Consider the following 14,165-nt stretch of genomic DNA (forward strand, 5'->3'; position numbering starts at 1 on the left):
AAATTTATAATTAATTTAACGTTTCAAATAATATTTCTCATGTAACAAAATTTACCTTTTATATTTTCATTACTATTTACCAAATTTATAAATTAGTGAATTGAAAAGTTATAATATGATTCCATTTCTTATTTTTTTGACATACTAAACTTGGGAATAATATACTAAAATCATTTTCTTCCTACCTTTATTCTATTTCTAAATTTATTCATGCATACCAATTCTCCCCTTAGAACATATTTGATTGGCGGGAATGGAATATGATACTCAGACTAAAATTGCAAGGGATTTAATTCCTAGAAATTTTATTCAATTGAAAATGTTCGAATATATCAAAATCCTTAAAAAAATATTCGGTATGTTATATATGGCAAAGGAATGAAAATTTATGTATATAAATAAGTTTACAAAATATACGTGATTTAAAAAATAATGATGTCCAAAAATATTTTTATTGGTAGATGTCCAAAATATCAATTTTAAAATTATCATTAAATATATATATATATATATATTTAATGACAATCATTTTTATGTTTTCTTAATAAATTTTATAATTTTAACATTGACTGTTATTTTCTGAAAGTTATTATTGATAGGAATTCATAACAAAAAGAGTAGTGCATGATTAGACATATATATATATATAATGATGACATAATGATAATAAATAATTTTTGTTATTATTAAATTGTCACTATTATTTATAATGATAATTTTATATATAATTTTTCTCCTAATAATTATAGAAGCTCTGTGACTTAGAAAGTTAAAAAAATTCAAAAATTATAAAAAAAATTATCCACTTAGTCCATAAAAAAATTAATATTTTTAAAATAAATAAAATTATAGTTTTTAGTTCACAAGGACATTTTTGTTAGTTCACCATAAAAAAATAGATAAAAACCTAACGGATACTAACGAATTGGGCTACATGCTAAATGGCCGTTAAAATCACAAGAGGGTATCCGTAATTATGCCAAACATCAGGGGAGATGGTTGTAATTTATCCTAATTGTAATGTGCAACAAAGAATCAGCTTCATCAACACCGAAAGTTATATCATGTAAACACAGAGTTTGTTCTCACCCAACATGAGTATGTGATATTCGAAGCTTCAAAGGTAAAAACTTTGATCTATCAACACCCAAATTTCCCTCAATCTGCCGCCAATAATGCAATTCCGATGTCACTCTGCAAGAACTATCTGCCATTTTAAGCTTGAAGTATAGCACAAATTCTGTTCTCTTCACGGCATGACTTACCGAAAGTAGTTTTGCTGCATCACTACAACTTGAGTTTGCTCAAATCAACTTTCTGGACAGGATATGTATATGCCTCATAGTTGATTTGCTGGCCCAAGGAACTCAGTTTTGTCATTGTGGTGATGAGGTCAACCTGACAAACAACGAGAACCCTTCTGAACTAGACACCTCAAATAAGCAATCGAAACAAGCATACAGATGGGAACCTTTAGCTACTTTTAGGCAGAAACTAGCAATCCAGCAGGGGGAAGAACAAAAATAAATAGTTACAGTTAGGGATGAAACTTTAGCAAGCTCATATGTAGACGGTCCATCCAAAATGTAAAACGTAAAGTGGAATTGTGTTACTGAAAGCAGTGATTTGAAATTTCGGATGGATTGCAACTATAAGGCACTATATTACATTCCACAGTGGTGGGGCTCCTATTATAAGACCCCAGAACGTTTGTTCCTATGTTGGTTCCCTCACCTTACTTATAACATCTGAAAAAAAGAAAGGAAAGGCTATATACCACTTAATCATGATCGACAGACTCAAGAGTTGCAGTTACTTTCCAGGATCCTAGCCCAAAAGCAGAAATAAAAATGGATAAGGATTACTAACCTCATAATCAGTTTGTGATACAGTTTCTCGGCTACGTTGGTATTTCTGAATCCATGGTAAAACTTCTGGATCAGAGGCAAGTAATGCTTCAGTTGCAGATTGATCGGGACCCAAGAATGCAGACATGACAGCTAGCTGCAACAGAAAAGGGCGATTTGAATGCTAACGAACATAACATATTCTAGAGATAACGTTTATGATGACACAATTAAATATATATTTTGAGTAGCTACTGAAAGGAAGACTTAATCATATGCGAAAATTTTAACACAAAAATAATAAGTTTGTCAACAAACTGCACAGACATTAAATTTTTTCAAATGTGCTGTACTATTTTTCATTGGAGATAGAAGGGAGAGCATGGAAGAAAAGAGACAGCTTCTGGTGGAGGTGGTTGTTTACCTGGCGGGGCCCCAAGCCGATAGCAGAGAACTTATTCTTCATCTCCAGAACACTAGATTTGTCCCACTGAGGGACCCTTCCTTCTGGATCTGGTTGTTCAGCATCTAACCTCCCAAATTGCTTGTCAAACAGCCCCCACTGCATGAAGGAACAAATGATTGTAGATATGCCCAAGAGAAAAATAATTGAATCTCATTACAAATCCATGATTGCCATCCATGCTAATAAATCAACTGTGTATATGGGAGGCTAATAAAAATGTTCCTTATTAAGATAATATAGCAAAAGTATAGTCAAACCTTAAGCTATATAGTTTCTTCTCAATTGAAGTTGATTTAAAAAGATAGTATTGGCTAATGTAAGTATCATCATGTCAGCATATTACTTTGAGAGGAGAGCAGCTCAAGTGCTCAACTGAAAGTGAGAAACAGAAACCTTAGCTTGTTAGGGCCATCAAAAGCTACTAGATAGAACTAAGACCGTTGTCTGAAAGATTTATCATGATAAATTGATTAAATGTCCATAATTTTCTCTCCAACAATCTTTCCCGAAGCTGATGAAACCACTGCCAGTATGCACATGTACAAAACGAAAATGACACCTTGCTATACTAGCAGGTAATCCATATAGTTCTCTCTCTCTCTCTCTCTCTCTCTCTCTCTCTCTCTCTCTCATATTAAGGGAATTGATTAGAGAAAATGGGTAATATGATTTTGTCATTAGTGAAGAGCAGACATTGCTTGAATTTTTGTTCAGTTTTGATCAAGTATGGGCCAGAAAATTAAAGAGATAATTCAGAAAAAGCTACAATATCCAAAAGGGACTTAACGAAGAGACTTTAGAGGATTTTGACATGTAATTTTAGAAATCTCACATTCACTTTCTCAAAATTCTATAACAAACAAGATTGTGCTTCTGTTCTTTTTTAATTTTCGTTTTACTTAGGTTCCTTTCTCCTTTCTTTTCTCCCTTTTACTCTAGGGGAGTAGTGAAATTGATTCATGGAGATAGTTGAGAAAACATATTGAGAGTTTGACAATGAAGTATGTCAACAATCAAACCATGAAGCATCTAACCTGCCCACTTGAACCATATGCACTGTACAGTAAGGTCCCTTTCTCTTCATTCCCACCACATTTCCTAATGGCTGACGACAGGAAGGTCGATTTAACTGCGATTTGGGCTGCAGTAAGAAGGAAGAAATAATCTCAGTACAATAAATTCAGTCACTGAAATCTTTGGAAAAGACCAGAAGTCATTTTTTGTCATAACAAGGTAAGAACATGTGTTAACTATTCTATAATAAAGATTGTAATAATCTACATGTCACCTAAAATCCATGTAGATGAGTACAATTGATGTCAATGTTATGTTATGTTTTGTTGCACTCATTTAATTTTTTATAGAACCATCTTGCCCTTGAATTTTAGAATTGTACTTACAGAGATGCAATGATAGAAATGGCTTTCATATTTCTTATTTCAGTTCTCTTTTTTTTTTTTTGAAGCCCTCTAAATATTTGTGATAATTTACTTTAGGGTGTTCAATAAAATGCCTAACCTGCAAATTGGATGAGATCTGCATATGATATAGGTCCACCTTTGGAATATGAATCTATTTCCTTCTTTGCTTCCTCCAAGAAATTTAAAGCAGCAGCTAGATTTTTATTTTCTGCTCGGCTAATCTCTGAGCTTCAAGAAACAACATATAGCATAACAAAAATAGTAACATTAAGCATGATATACACTGTCACAGAGATATCTTCTGACAAGGACAGCAGAACAACTGAGATTTGACTACCACTAAAAGTTCCTCTTGAACATCAAATGAATAACAAAAGTTTAAGGTTGTATTTCAAACAAAATTTCTCAACTGCAAGTTACAACGTTGACTTTAGTATCATAGATAAACAGTCTGCCGCTGAAGATTTTTGGTAAATTCTAGAAACCATTTTATATTTGCAAGCAAGTAGGGCCTCATGCAACTTCTCCACAAATTTCTGACGTTCTACTTCAATGTAAAAAGGCAAACGTTTTTCAAGTTACCTAAACCGAATCGACCCATTGGGGCCTCCAGATTTTGTTGCCTGCAAACTTAATAAGCAAGTATGTAAGTTTTCCCTTAATCAAAATCTTTAACAAATTAAATATGCAACTTGCAAGATTATGTCTGACCTTATCGTAAGTCATAGCATCGTTGAGTGCTAAAGTTAATATAGATGGGGTGAGTTCTGGATTCCCCTGCACGGACAAAGACATAAAGGTAACACAGATGAAATGTAAAAAGATTGGTTCAAGTCACTTATGATCCTAAGATTTATACCTTCAGTGCTGTAGCGAGGGTCCCCTTAATCTTTGCTGTTAAATAGAAAGGGGATTGATTGAAGCAGATAAAAGATGAGATAGGTCTGATTTCGAAATAGAGAACCGAACTTTTCATAAAGCTTACACTGAAATTCTGAACGTTGTCTGCGTTGTATCAAGTCAGCAGCATTGGCCACTTCACTTAATGAGCTGGATCTTGCAATCAAGTCCTGCGAACAGTGAAATGACAAACTCATCATCACGTTCCTCGTATGGGTTGATCTAATCAATGTTGGACTATATCCTTCCTCAGACAGGAGGAAAAGTATTTCCAATTTCTTTTTAGATGAGTGGGAACTACTTTTCGGTTCATGATATTGAAGTTTTGGTTCAGGAAAATGTCAATCTGATTCATTACAGTATTTCCTACTTTTGTAATACGCAAAAAAATTAATAGATCCCGTTCATTTTCCTTTCCTTATGGCCCTAACCCCCACAAAGCATGAAGATATTCTGGAATAATATGAGCATTCATTAAGGAAATAACAAACTTACATATGACCCTTGTTGAGTCTGTAAGCAAAGTGTATTTATTCTATGGCGGTGAAGGTCTAAATATACTGAATGCACTTTCAAGTGATTATAACAGTGAAAGTGACAAGAGAAAGAGAACAACAAAAGGTTCATGTCTCATATTTCAATTCTAGAAACTATATTTGAATTATTCAATTCTCGAGCCCATAGGTACTTATGTAAGCTTACTCAATTCAACAAAAACCTTCAACCATGTAATCTAAAGTAAGCCTTAACCTCTTGTATCTAAGCAAATCTATCCAAACTCTTTTTCCACTGTGCTGAACCGAGTGTTAAAATCATAACCACTTCATCCCAAGTGGTGAAGCAGAAGCTACTTATTCCAGGAACTTCAGCCCAGGTGATGCAAGAATGACTTTACTCTTAAGAACTCCATCCTGAATGATCTTAAGGCCATACTATTCTGCGACCGACATTCCAATATAAAAATATTAGGAGTCAGTCTTACTAAATCATAACAAAAGTTCAACTAAAATTTATTTTTACAGGCGCAGTCTTGCAACAGCTCACTAACGTGCTCCTTTAGTACTCTATCCTTAGTGGTATTTTCATACTGTCATATTAGCATTGTAATCCTAGCTACACTTGATTCATATAGTTGTTGAGTTTTAACAACCCAATACAGTCCCATGCCACCAAACCAAAATGCATCATTCCTAAAAGGGCAAGGGACTCACTGTTCGGGGTTAACACGACAGAAATCAAGTTTGATCAACCACGCATAGATGGTTGTGATCTTGAGGCCTCCTTAGAATTACACCCCCCCCAAAAGTGGATCCCATTAGGAACTACAGATGACAAAAGGTGTATTGGAAAGTGACTCACTGTAGACAAAGTGACAAACAGATCACCAAATCCACAAAAACACACACAAACAACAATGGCAAACAATTGAAGACCATCAGACTCACCATGCCAATGGTAGCACCAAAGCAATGCAGAACGTGGCGTCGTGAGAGGCGATCTTCATGATCATAATCAGCTTCAATTTTGCAATTTATAGTGCTCTGGAATTTCAATAAGAAACAATTAAGTGAACTGAACCATGTCATAGGAAATCCTGAAAGGCTTGTTTAACTGCCAGTAAATGAAGAAAAATGCTCCAAGGTCGAACTAAACTATAATCGTAGACATACAAACAAATAAAAACAACTGCAACATTATAACTCCAAGAATTGGTCAGAAAGAAGAGCATAAACCAATAGTTCACCAAAACCCATATACTTTCTCTGAGAGAAGAAGTGAAGTAGGGGACGGGGAGTAAACTTACAGAATGACGAAGGAAGCATTTAGAGGCAGCCCTAGATGGTGATGGAATCAACGAAACCAGAGAAGGGACGGTTGAAATGAAGGACACCATTCCCATATCTCTCTCTCTCTCTCTCTCTCTCTCTCTCTCTCTCTCTCTCTCTCTCTCTCAGACTGTATGTTTCTGCAGGGAACTGAGGAGAGTGATGACAAGAAAGGGTCCTTGTCTTTGTATTTGTATGAGATTTTACGTGGTTCTTTGTGGAATGCGGTAGGGCGTTGCCGATTTTGCGTTATCCTTCTATCCTACATGGGACACTCGCGAACTCTTTTATAATTATAAATATCTTTTTAATATTTAAAAATTATAAATATTTTTTTAAAATTATAAATATTTTAACATAATACATTTTTACGACAACTCAACTCATTGTAGGGAGGTTTGTTATGGTATTTATAATTTCAAGATATAATTGTAATTTTTTAAATAATAAGAGAGTATTTGTAATTAAATCAAACGTCAAGAATCCACTTTTTCTAAACTTAAACTACTTACTTAATTTGATGAAGGTTTTTTGTAAGTGTTGAATATAAAAATACAAGATGTTACGAATCACAGTATATCATCATAATATAAATTTCGAATTAAATGCAATTTACTTCCTGACAATCGCCCCCTCCCCCTTCCAACATTTTGAAAATCTAGTAAAACACCCTCTCGGCACTTGTTGTGAGACAAACGTACCCTGTATGCTTTTTTTTGAAATTTTTTTATAATAAAATTAATTTTACGTTTTAATTTATGAACCGTTGGATTTTATTTGATATAGATATATGGTTGAGATTTGTAGGATACAAATCAATTGTTTCTAAAGTATCTATACTTAATATATTGATTGGTTGTGATTTAAATAAAAATAAATAGCTAGATTTCATTTTATTAAATTGACTGTCTAGAATTAACTGTAACTTCCCTAGATTTTCATACATAATAGTTGGATAAATTGGTAATTGTTAAAAAAAATCTAAATTTATTAATAAATAAATTAGAAGTTGAAAATTTGAATATATTTAAATTTTGTGGACTGAATTGGAGTTTTATAAAATATTTTAGCACGAATTATATAATTTTAAGATTGGGAGCAACACAGTTGCTTTGAAATTCTAAGGCACTAATGTAAATATTGATTGACCTTATTACCGCTCACCATTTTAATTTAAATTAATAATTTATGATACGCTCTATATGTGCGTGATATTTTTACTATCTAATAAGTATATACAAAATCATAATTAGTATTATATTTATAATGAAGTGATGATAAAATAAAAAATAATAATAATAATAATAAAATATTGAGATGGGAAAAAAGATGCATGAAAACAAAAAGAAAAACTATCAAAAGATAATGAAAAAGTGGGAAGTTAGATAAAAATAAAAAATAAAAAAATCAAATTAAATAATAAAAAATATATACAATGGCAAACAAAAAATATAAAACACCAAAAAGCCTCTCTCCCTTATAATAAAGTATAGATTGTGCAGAGTGACAAATCAAGGCCAAAGATTGCATCTCATTTTCGGAAAACTTTAACCCACATTCGGTTTGATCGAACTTGAATCAATTATATGATAAGTACAATGTACTTGTCGTGTGATTGGTATACAGTTGAGAGAAAGTAATCAATTACATATAGAGTACGATATACTTGCTCTGTAATTGATTTGATTCGACCAGACCTGATTCGGGCAAGAATTTTCCATCATTTTCATATTATTCTGAAGCCTTTCCTTCTCTCTTTCGTCCTGAGACCACGTGCAACAGGTTAAATATTATGTCCTTTTAATATTATTTATTCATCTTATATATTATGTTATTTGGTTAATGAAAATTATTAAATGTAATTTTTACTATCTGATTTAGTATTTAATCGAGGAATTTATGAGTTTGATAAATAAATTAGTAATTGGTTAAATATTTAATTTGAGTTAGAGGTATTATAGACAATTAATTAATTTACTTAATTTAATAGATTTAATTATTTCTACAATTAATTTGTTCAATTTAACCCGACTTATTAACCATATACTTAATTATATGTACAGGTGTTTAATTAGCATTGTAATAGTAAGAAGTGATGAAATTTATAGAAATATTAGAAATTTATATTGAGAAATATATGTTTTATTAAAAATGAATATAAGTTTTTTTGACATAATTTAATCCAGGTATATCATAAAGAGTGAAAGTTATAAAAATATGAGGAGTTTGATAAAATAAACCGAGCGTTATGAGTTAAGGAACAAGTTATATATAACCTTGGGAAGCATAGGATGTCTAGTTATTTAGAAGAAAACAAAACAAAATTTTAATTTTTTATAAAAAAATATTAAAGATTAGTGAAAAGTGTACGAATATTATTTAATATTTATTTAGATTTTATAAAATTCTTGATATATTAATTACATGTATTATAGTTCATTATAGGATACAAGGATAAACTATAGGACCAAACACCCCATTCTACTATCATTGTGAGATTTAGGTAAGTATAGTAAGTTGAACTTATGTATATGTTTGTTTGTAAACTTGATTGAAAGTTGTTAGTTGTTTTTCTAGATTATATTGTCGTCCTGTGAAATCATCATTACGTGTATCCTCTGTGTTTATGGGTGTAATAGATATAGTGAATGATTGTGAAAAACTTTTATTAGATGACGAGATGACTTACCTAACTGGGGACATATTCAATGGTTTATGATTGTGACTGACGACGATGTGATTGATAATTCAATGGTTTATGATTGTGAATGACGACAATGTGATTGATGATAATGTGACTGATCATGTGGTATGTAATATGAAAAAGATGAATATAAAACTAAGTACCATGGTGCATAAAGTACCAAGATATTTCAGGTATTGTGGAATATTATGTCTTGATAACAACACACTAAGGTAGTATGGGGATGTTATGTTCATTGTAATATCTTGTGTTGATATTACTACATATTAGGATGGTGTGGGGATATCATATTCAATGTTATTCTACGTTGTATATTATATGAAATTGATTGGAAATGATAATGACCAGCAAAACTCATTGAATGATGTACTCTAACTTGGACAACCAAGGTCCTAAGAAAATCAACAATAATTTTGGATCTATTATAATGTGGATTGATGTATGATTGTAGTATGGGTTACTTTGTGATTTTATCGTGATTATATGTTGAATATCATGCATGAAGATTGTCTTACTGGTTATGTGTGTGTATATATAAACTAATTAGTTATACTTATTTAGTAGGCAACTCATTCCTTACCAAATATTTTTCAGGAGATAAGGGCACAGTGAATTAACATTGGATATTAAGCCATGCCTCCCACTATTTTTCTGTTTGGGTTGTATACGTGAATACATTCGTGAAAGTAAATTTAAAATTTTGTGACGTTAACACATTACTTAAGATATATATATATATATAGATATATACATATATTATATTCATAAACACAGAATTTGTCTTATTCATTTTAGATGAAATTTTCTTTTAGACGAAGTTTTAATTAAGGAGGGAGTATGATAATCAACGGTATTAAAGTGTAGTGCTGCAGGGGGTGCTACATTAACAATGATGCCCCTAAAAAGCAATAAAGCCTACTAGTCCAAGGATCAAGAGAAACCCCAACATTGGGAGAAGCCCGATGGAGTGGGGCCTTTTAGGCCACCCTAGGACTCTAAAGTTTAACTGGAGGGAAAGCCTACCTTAGAAAATCAGGTAAGCACAAAGACCCTGCCCACCCGCCTTCATGGCAGCCCACTCGTATATGCGTTAGTCCAACCTCCACAAGGTGACAACCCTTTACAAGCCTACTCGGCACACAATAATCAGTTGTTGCCACGTACAACATCTGGAAAACTGGAAAACTCTGGCGGAGGTTTGCCAACCAACCAACCAGCTTAAAAAGTGGGGTGCTTATACCTGCAAGAGGATTTTCCTTATCCCTAGACAATAGGCCTTATCCCTAAAGGAAGATGCTCAGTCCATAAAGAACTACTTTGCCGAAAAAGGAGAATTCGATCAGAGGGATTAATAACCACCTTCCCACATTCGCTAGAAGTAAACTCCTCCCAAAAGTTGGAGGAGGCCCTTATAAATACTCCCCTTATCTTACTGGTAAGGGTACTTTAACACTCACACAATAAGAGAAATTATCATGCAATTATACTCGCTTCTATTTTATTATGCAATTCTGATTTTTGCCTTCCTACTGTTGGAATAGGTGACCGACAAGTCAATGAGTTGGCTCGTGTCATCTATGGTAGAGGACAACCTTATAAAATGTAGTATTAATATAATCAGACAGTAAAATTCATTTGGCCAACTTTGTCATGTATACTACTTATTGCGTTATATGCATATATTAAACAAAACCCAAATCGTCATAACAATGAAGCTGGGCCATGCATATGATGGTGACTATGTAACCAACTTTTGATGGTTGGTCTGAAATATTTCAAGTCGAAAACATCGAGAAAGGGCATTGAAGGTTTCATTGAGACTTGCACTAATGAACATATTCAAACGATAGGTGTCAAATTTCATTGACGACAGACATGTGATGTCCATACGTTATTAGTGGGTGGTTAACAAAGAGTTGTCAAGCCAACTTAACTGACTCGCGAGGAGTCATCATATGAAAGTCCAAGAGGTATGATCAATATGACCTAAACTCCTTAGCTCCAAAAGTATGTGTTTAGTCCTAAGATTTGAGGATCCACAATAGCCTCATATGTGGGACGCCTGCATCTTGGTCTTGTCAAAAAGTGATTGCCTTTTAACATGGTCACTATAAGCCCTATTCCAGTGCAATCAAAATAAGTATAGTGGCTAATGAGTTTTAAGATAGGATTCGTCGCCTATCATAAGATGATAGTGATCTCCTGTGTTCTTTGAGCAAAAAAAAATAATTTTCCTTCAAATTATTTGGTACAATTGAAAGGGGAATAAATCTCAAATACTTCCTCTTGTTTGGTAGGAGAAAAATAGATTGAAAAGAAAAAAAATTAATTTTTTGTAATTTTACTGATTAGTCCTTTTTCTTTATTTTATATTAGAAAGTAAACAAGTTAAATTGTACTAAAATAATTTTAATATAAAAAAAATTTATATTTTTTATTAATGAAAATATTCATCAAATAAGAACAAAAATATTTTTTATTAATATGAATAGGGTAAATTATATTTTTCCATTCGAACTCTACACGTTCTTACACTTTGCCATTGAAACTTTTTTTTTTTGTGTGTGTGTTAATTTACCATCTCAAATTTGTGAAATTTATACTTTGAAAAAGGTTCAAAATTAACTTTGAAAAATATGAGACATGTTCCTAACCTGACTCATAATTTGATCCCCTATTCTGTCCTTGAGAAAGAAGGGCTTGAAGGGAGATAGGGTAAGGCTCTAATGAAAATTATGAAGGGTTTTATATGTCTGCACTGTAGAATATGACTCTCTTGCTGCATCTGTTTTACAAATCAGTAAACTGATTTATGGCATAAAAGGTTAGGCCAAATCAACTTGAAAGACCTTGAGTTACTACATAAAAATGGAATCTTGAATGAAGAACCTGATGACATGAGTTTATGTGATGAATGCATATTAGGAAAGCATCATAAAGTACATTTTCCCACTTCACCTTCCCCAAAACCTACATCTTCCACCTACATTCTTGATTACATACATGCAGATGTGTGGGAGCCTACAAATTTAGAAACTCATGGTGGAAACAAATATTTTCTGTCAATTAATTGATAACTTTTCTAGGAAAGTTTTTTGTGTTCTTAATGAAACAAAAATCTGAAGTATTTGAAAAATTCAAAGACTAGAAAGTTTTGGTTGAAAACCAAACTGGAAGTAAAAGTTTTAAAGGCAGACAATGGTCTTGAATTCTGTAATCAATAGTTTTCTGCTTTGTGTGAAGAATTTGGAATTAAAAGGCATAAAACTAATCTTTATACTCCACAACAAAATGGTGTTGCTGAAAGGATGAATAAGACTCTACTAACAAAGTTAGATGCTTATTGATTAGTTCTAGCCTACCAAAGTCTTTCTTGGGTGAAGCTTTATTAACTGTTGCATATCTCATTAACAGATCTCCTTCTGTGCCATTGCTTAGTAAAGTACATGAATGTGTTTGGACTAATAATAATGTTGATCTTTCTTCTCTTCGCATTTTTGGCTACTCTGCTTTTGTTCTAACAAATGGTGATGAGCTTGACCCTCGTTCTAAAAAATGCATTTTTATTGGTTATCCTGAAGGGATAAAGGGATATATGCTCTAGCTTAGGAGTCAGCCAGGTTTTAAAGTAGGGATATAATGTTGTGTTTAATGAATTTGAATTTCCTTTCTTATCTAAGAATGCTAAGAAAGATGAATTCTATAATTTAGGAAGCACCTTTAATAAGGTAGAGAAACTTATAGAGCATAACCAACAAGGGAAAGAAAATAGAGAAGAAAGAAACTCTGAAATGAAATCACTACTAATGAGGATTTAGTCTCTGATAATGAATCCCTGGAACATGCTGAACAAAATAATCAAAATTTGTATCTTCTTGCTAGAGATAGAGAATGAAGAGAACATAGAATTCCTTCTAACTTTAGAGATTTTCAGTTAGCTTTATATTCTAAAAGTTTTGAACCTTCTACCTATGATGAAGCTTCTAAATGTATTGATTCTAGAAAATGGATAGAAGCTATGACTGAAGAAATTAAATCTCTGCATAAAAATAAAACTTGGGTTCTTGTCTCAAAATCTAAAAATGCTTATGTTGTTGACTGCAAGTGGATTTTTAAAATAAAACAAGAAAATGATACATCTCGTTTTAAAGCAAGATTAGTTGCAAAAACCTTTACGCAAAAAGAAGGCATTAACTACACTGAAATATTTTTCCCTGTTGTGATATACACCACTGTGCGTATTATTCTTGCTCTTGTTGCAAAATTTGATTGGGAACTAAAGTAGAAGGATGTTAAAACTGCATTTTTACATGGTGGTTTAGAAGAAAAAAATTATATGAGTCAACCTAATGATTTTGCTGATAAGAAAAATCCTAATCATGTGTGCTTACTTAAGAAATCTCTATATGCTTTAAACCAGTCTCCTAGAAAATGAAATAAGAAATTTGATCTCTTTATGCTCTCTTTAAAATTTCAAAAAAGTGTATATGATCCTTGTCTGTACTTTAAATATGACAACTACATTCCTATATTTCTGGTTCTTTATATAGATGATATGTTGATTGTAGTCCTAGCAATAGCTTGATCAAAAACCTTCAAAATAATTTGTGTAAGAATTTTGAAATGAAAGATCTTGGCAATGCCAAGAAAATTCTGGGGATGTCTATTGAAAGGGATAGAAAAAATTCTACTATTCTTCTAAACCAAAAGTCCTATGTGAAATCTGTACTTGAAAATTTTTCTATGACAAATTCAAAACCCTCTTATGTTCCTTTGGCTACCCATTTTCAATTATGCAAATATCAAAGTCTAAAATCAGACTTTGAAAAAGATTGGATGAAAAAATATTCCTTATTTAAATGCTATTGGATCTGTTATGTATCTTATGGTTTGTACTAGACCTGATATTGCTTATGTTGCAAGTTGTTTGAGTTGATACATGGCTAATCCAGGTCTTCCTCATTAGGAGGCTCTTAAGTGGCTATTAAGATACTTGAATGT

General features: G+C 32.3%; 1 protein-coding gene across 2 annotated transcripts; it reads right to left on the bottom strand.

The window, feature by feature from the left end:
- Positions 1–986: 986 nt before the first annotated feature.
- TL29 (ascorbate peroxidase 4) lies at positions 987–6,644 on the bottom strand. 2 transcript variants are annotated; one of them, XM_088877417.1, is made up of 12 exons: positions 6,564–6,644; positions 6,439–6,533; positions 6,080–6,175; positions 4,720–4,804; positions 4,594–4,628; positions 4,446–4,511; positions 4,317–4,357; positions 3,832–3,962; positions 3,348–3,454; positions 2,272–2,409; positions 1,870–2,004; positions 987–1,398 (listed from the first exon to the last, which is right to left on the bottom strand). In XM_088877417.1, coding segments are annotated over exons 1-12 (1,041 nt in total). In that variant the 5' UTR covers positions 6,565–6,644; the 3' UTR covers positions 987–1,287. The 2 variants fall into 2 exon arrangements, with proteins under 2 accessions (XP_088733543.1, XP_011098747.2); XM_011100445.3 differs by having other exon boundaries at positions 6,439–6,596.
- Between the last annotated feature and the right edge of the window lie 7,521 nt (positions 6,645–14,165).

Source organism: Sesamum indicum, linkage group LG2 (genome assembly GCF_026168435.1).
Source record: "Sesamum indicum cultivar Baizhima isolate 11 linkage group LG2, ASM2616843v1, whole genome shotgun sequence".
NCBI lineage: Eukaryota > Viridiplantae > Streptophyta > Magnoliopsida > Lamiales > Pedaliaceae > Sesamum > Sesamum indicum.

Bases quoted from the DNA above. Each gene is read 5' to 3' on its own strand.
- TL29 (XM_088877417.1), bottom strand. The intron at 4,512-4,593 runs GTATAAATCTTA...TTGTCCGTGCAG, and splicing joins CCCTCGCTACAGCACTGAAG to GGGAATCCAGAACTCACCCC. The intron at 2,410-3,347 runs GTTAGATGCTTC...TCCTTCATGCAG, and splicing joins CATATGGTTCAAGTGGGCAG to TGGGGGCTGTTTGACAAGCA.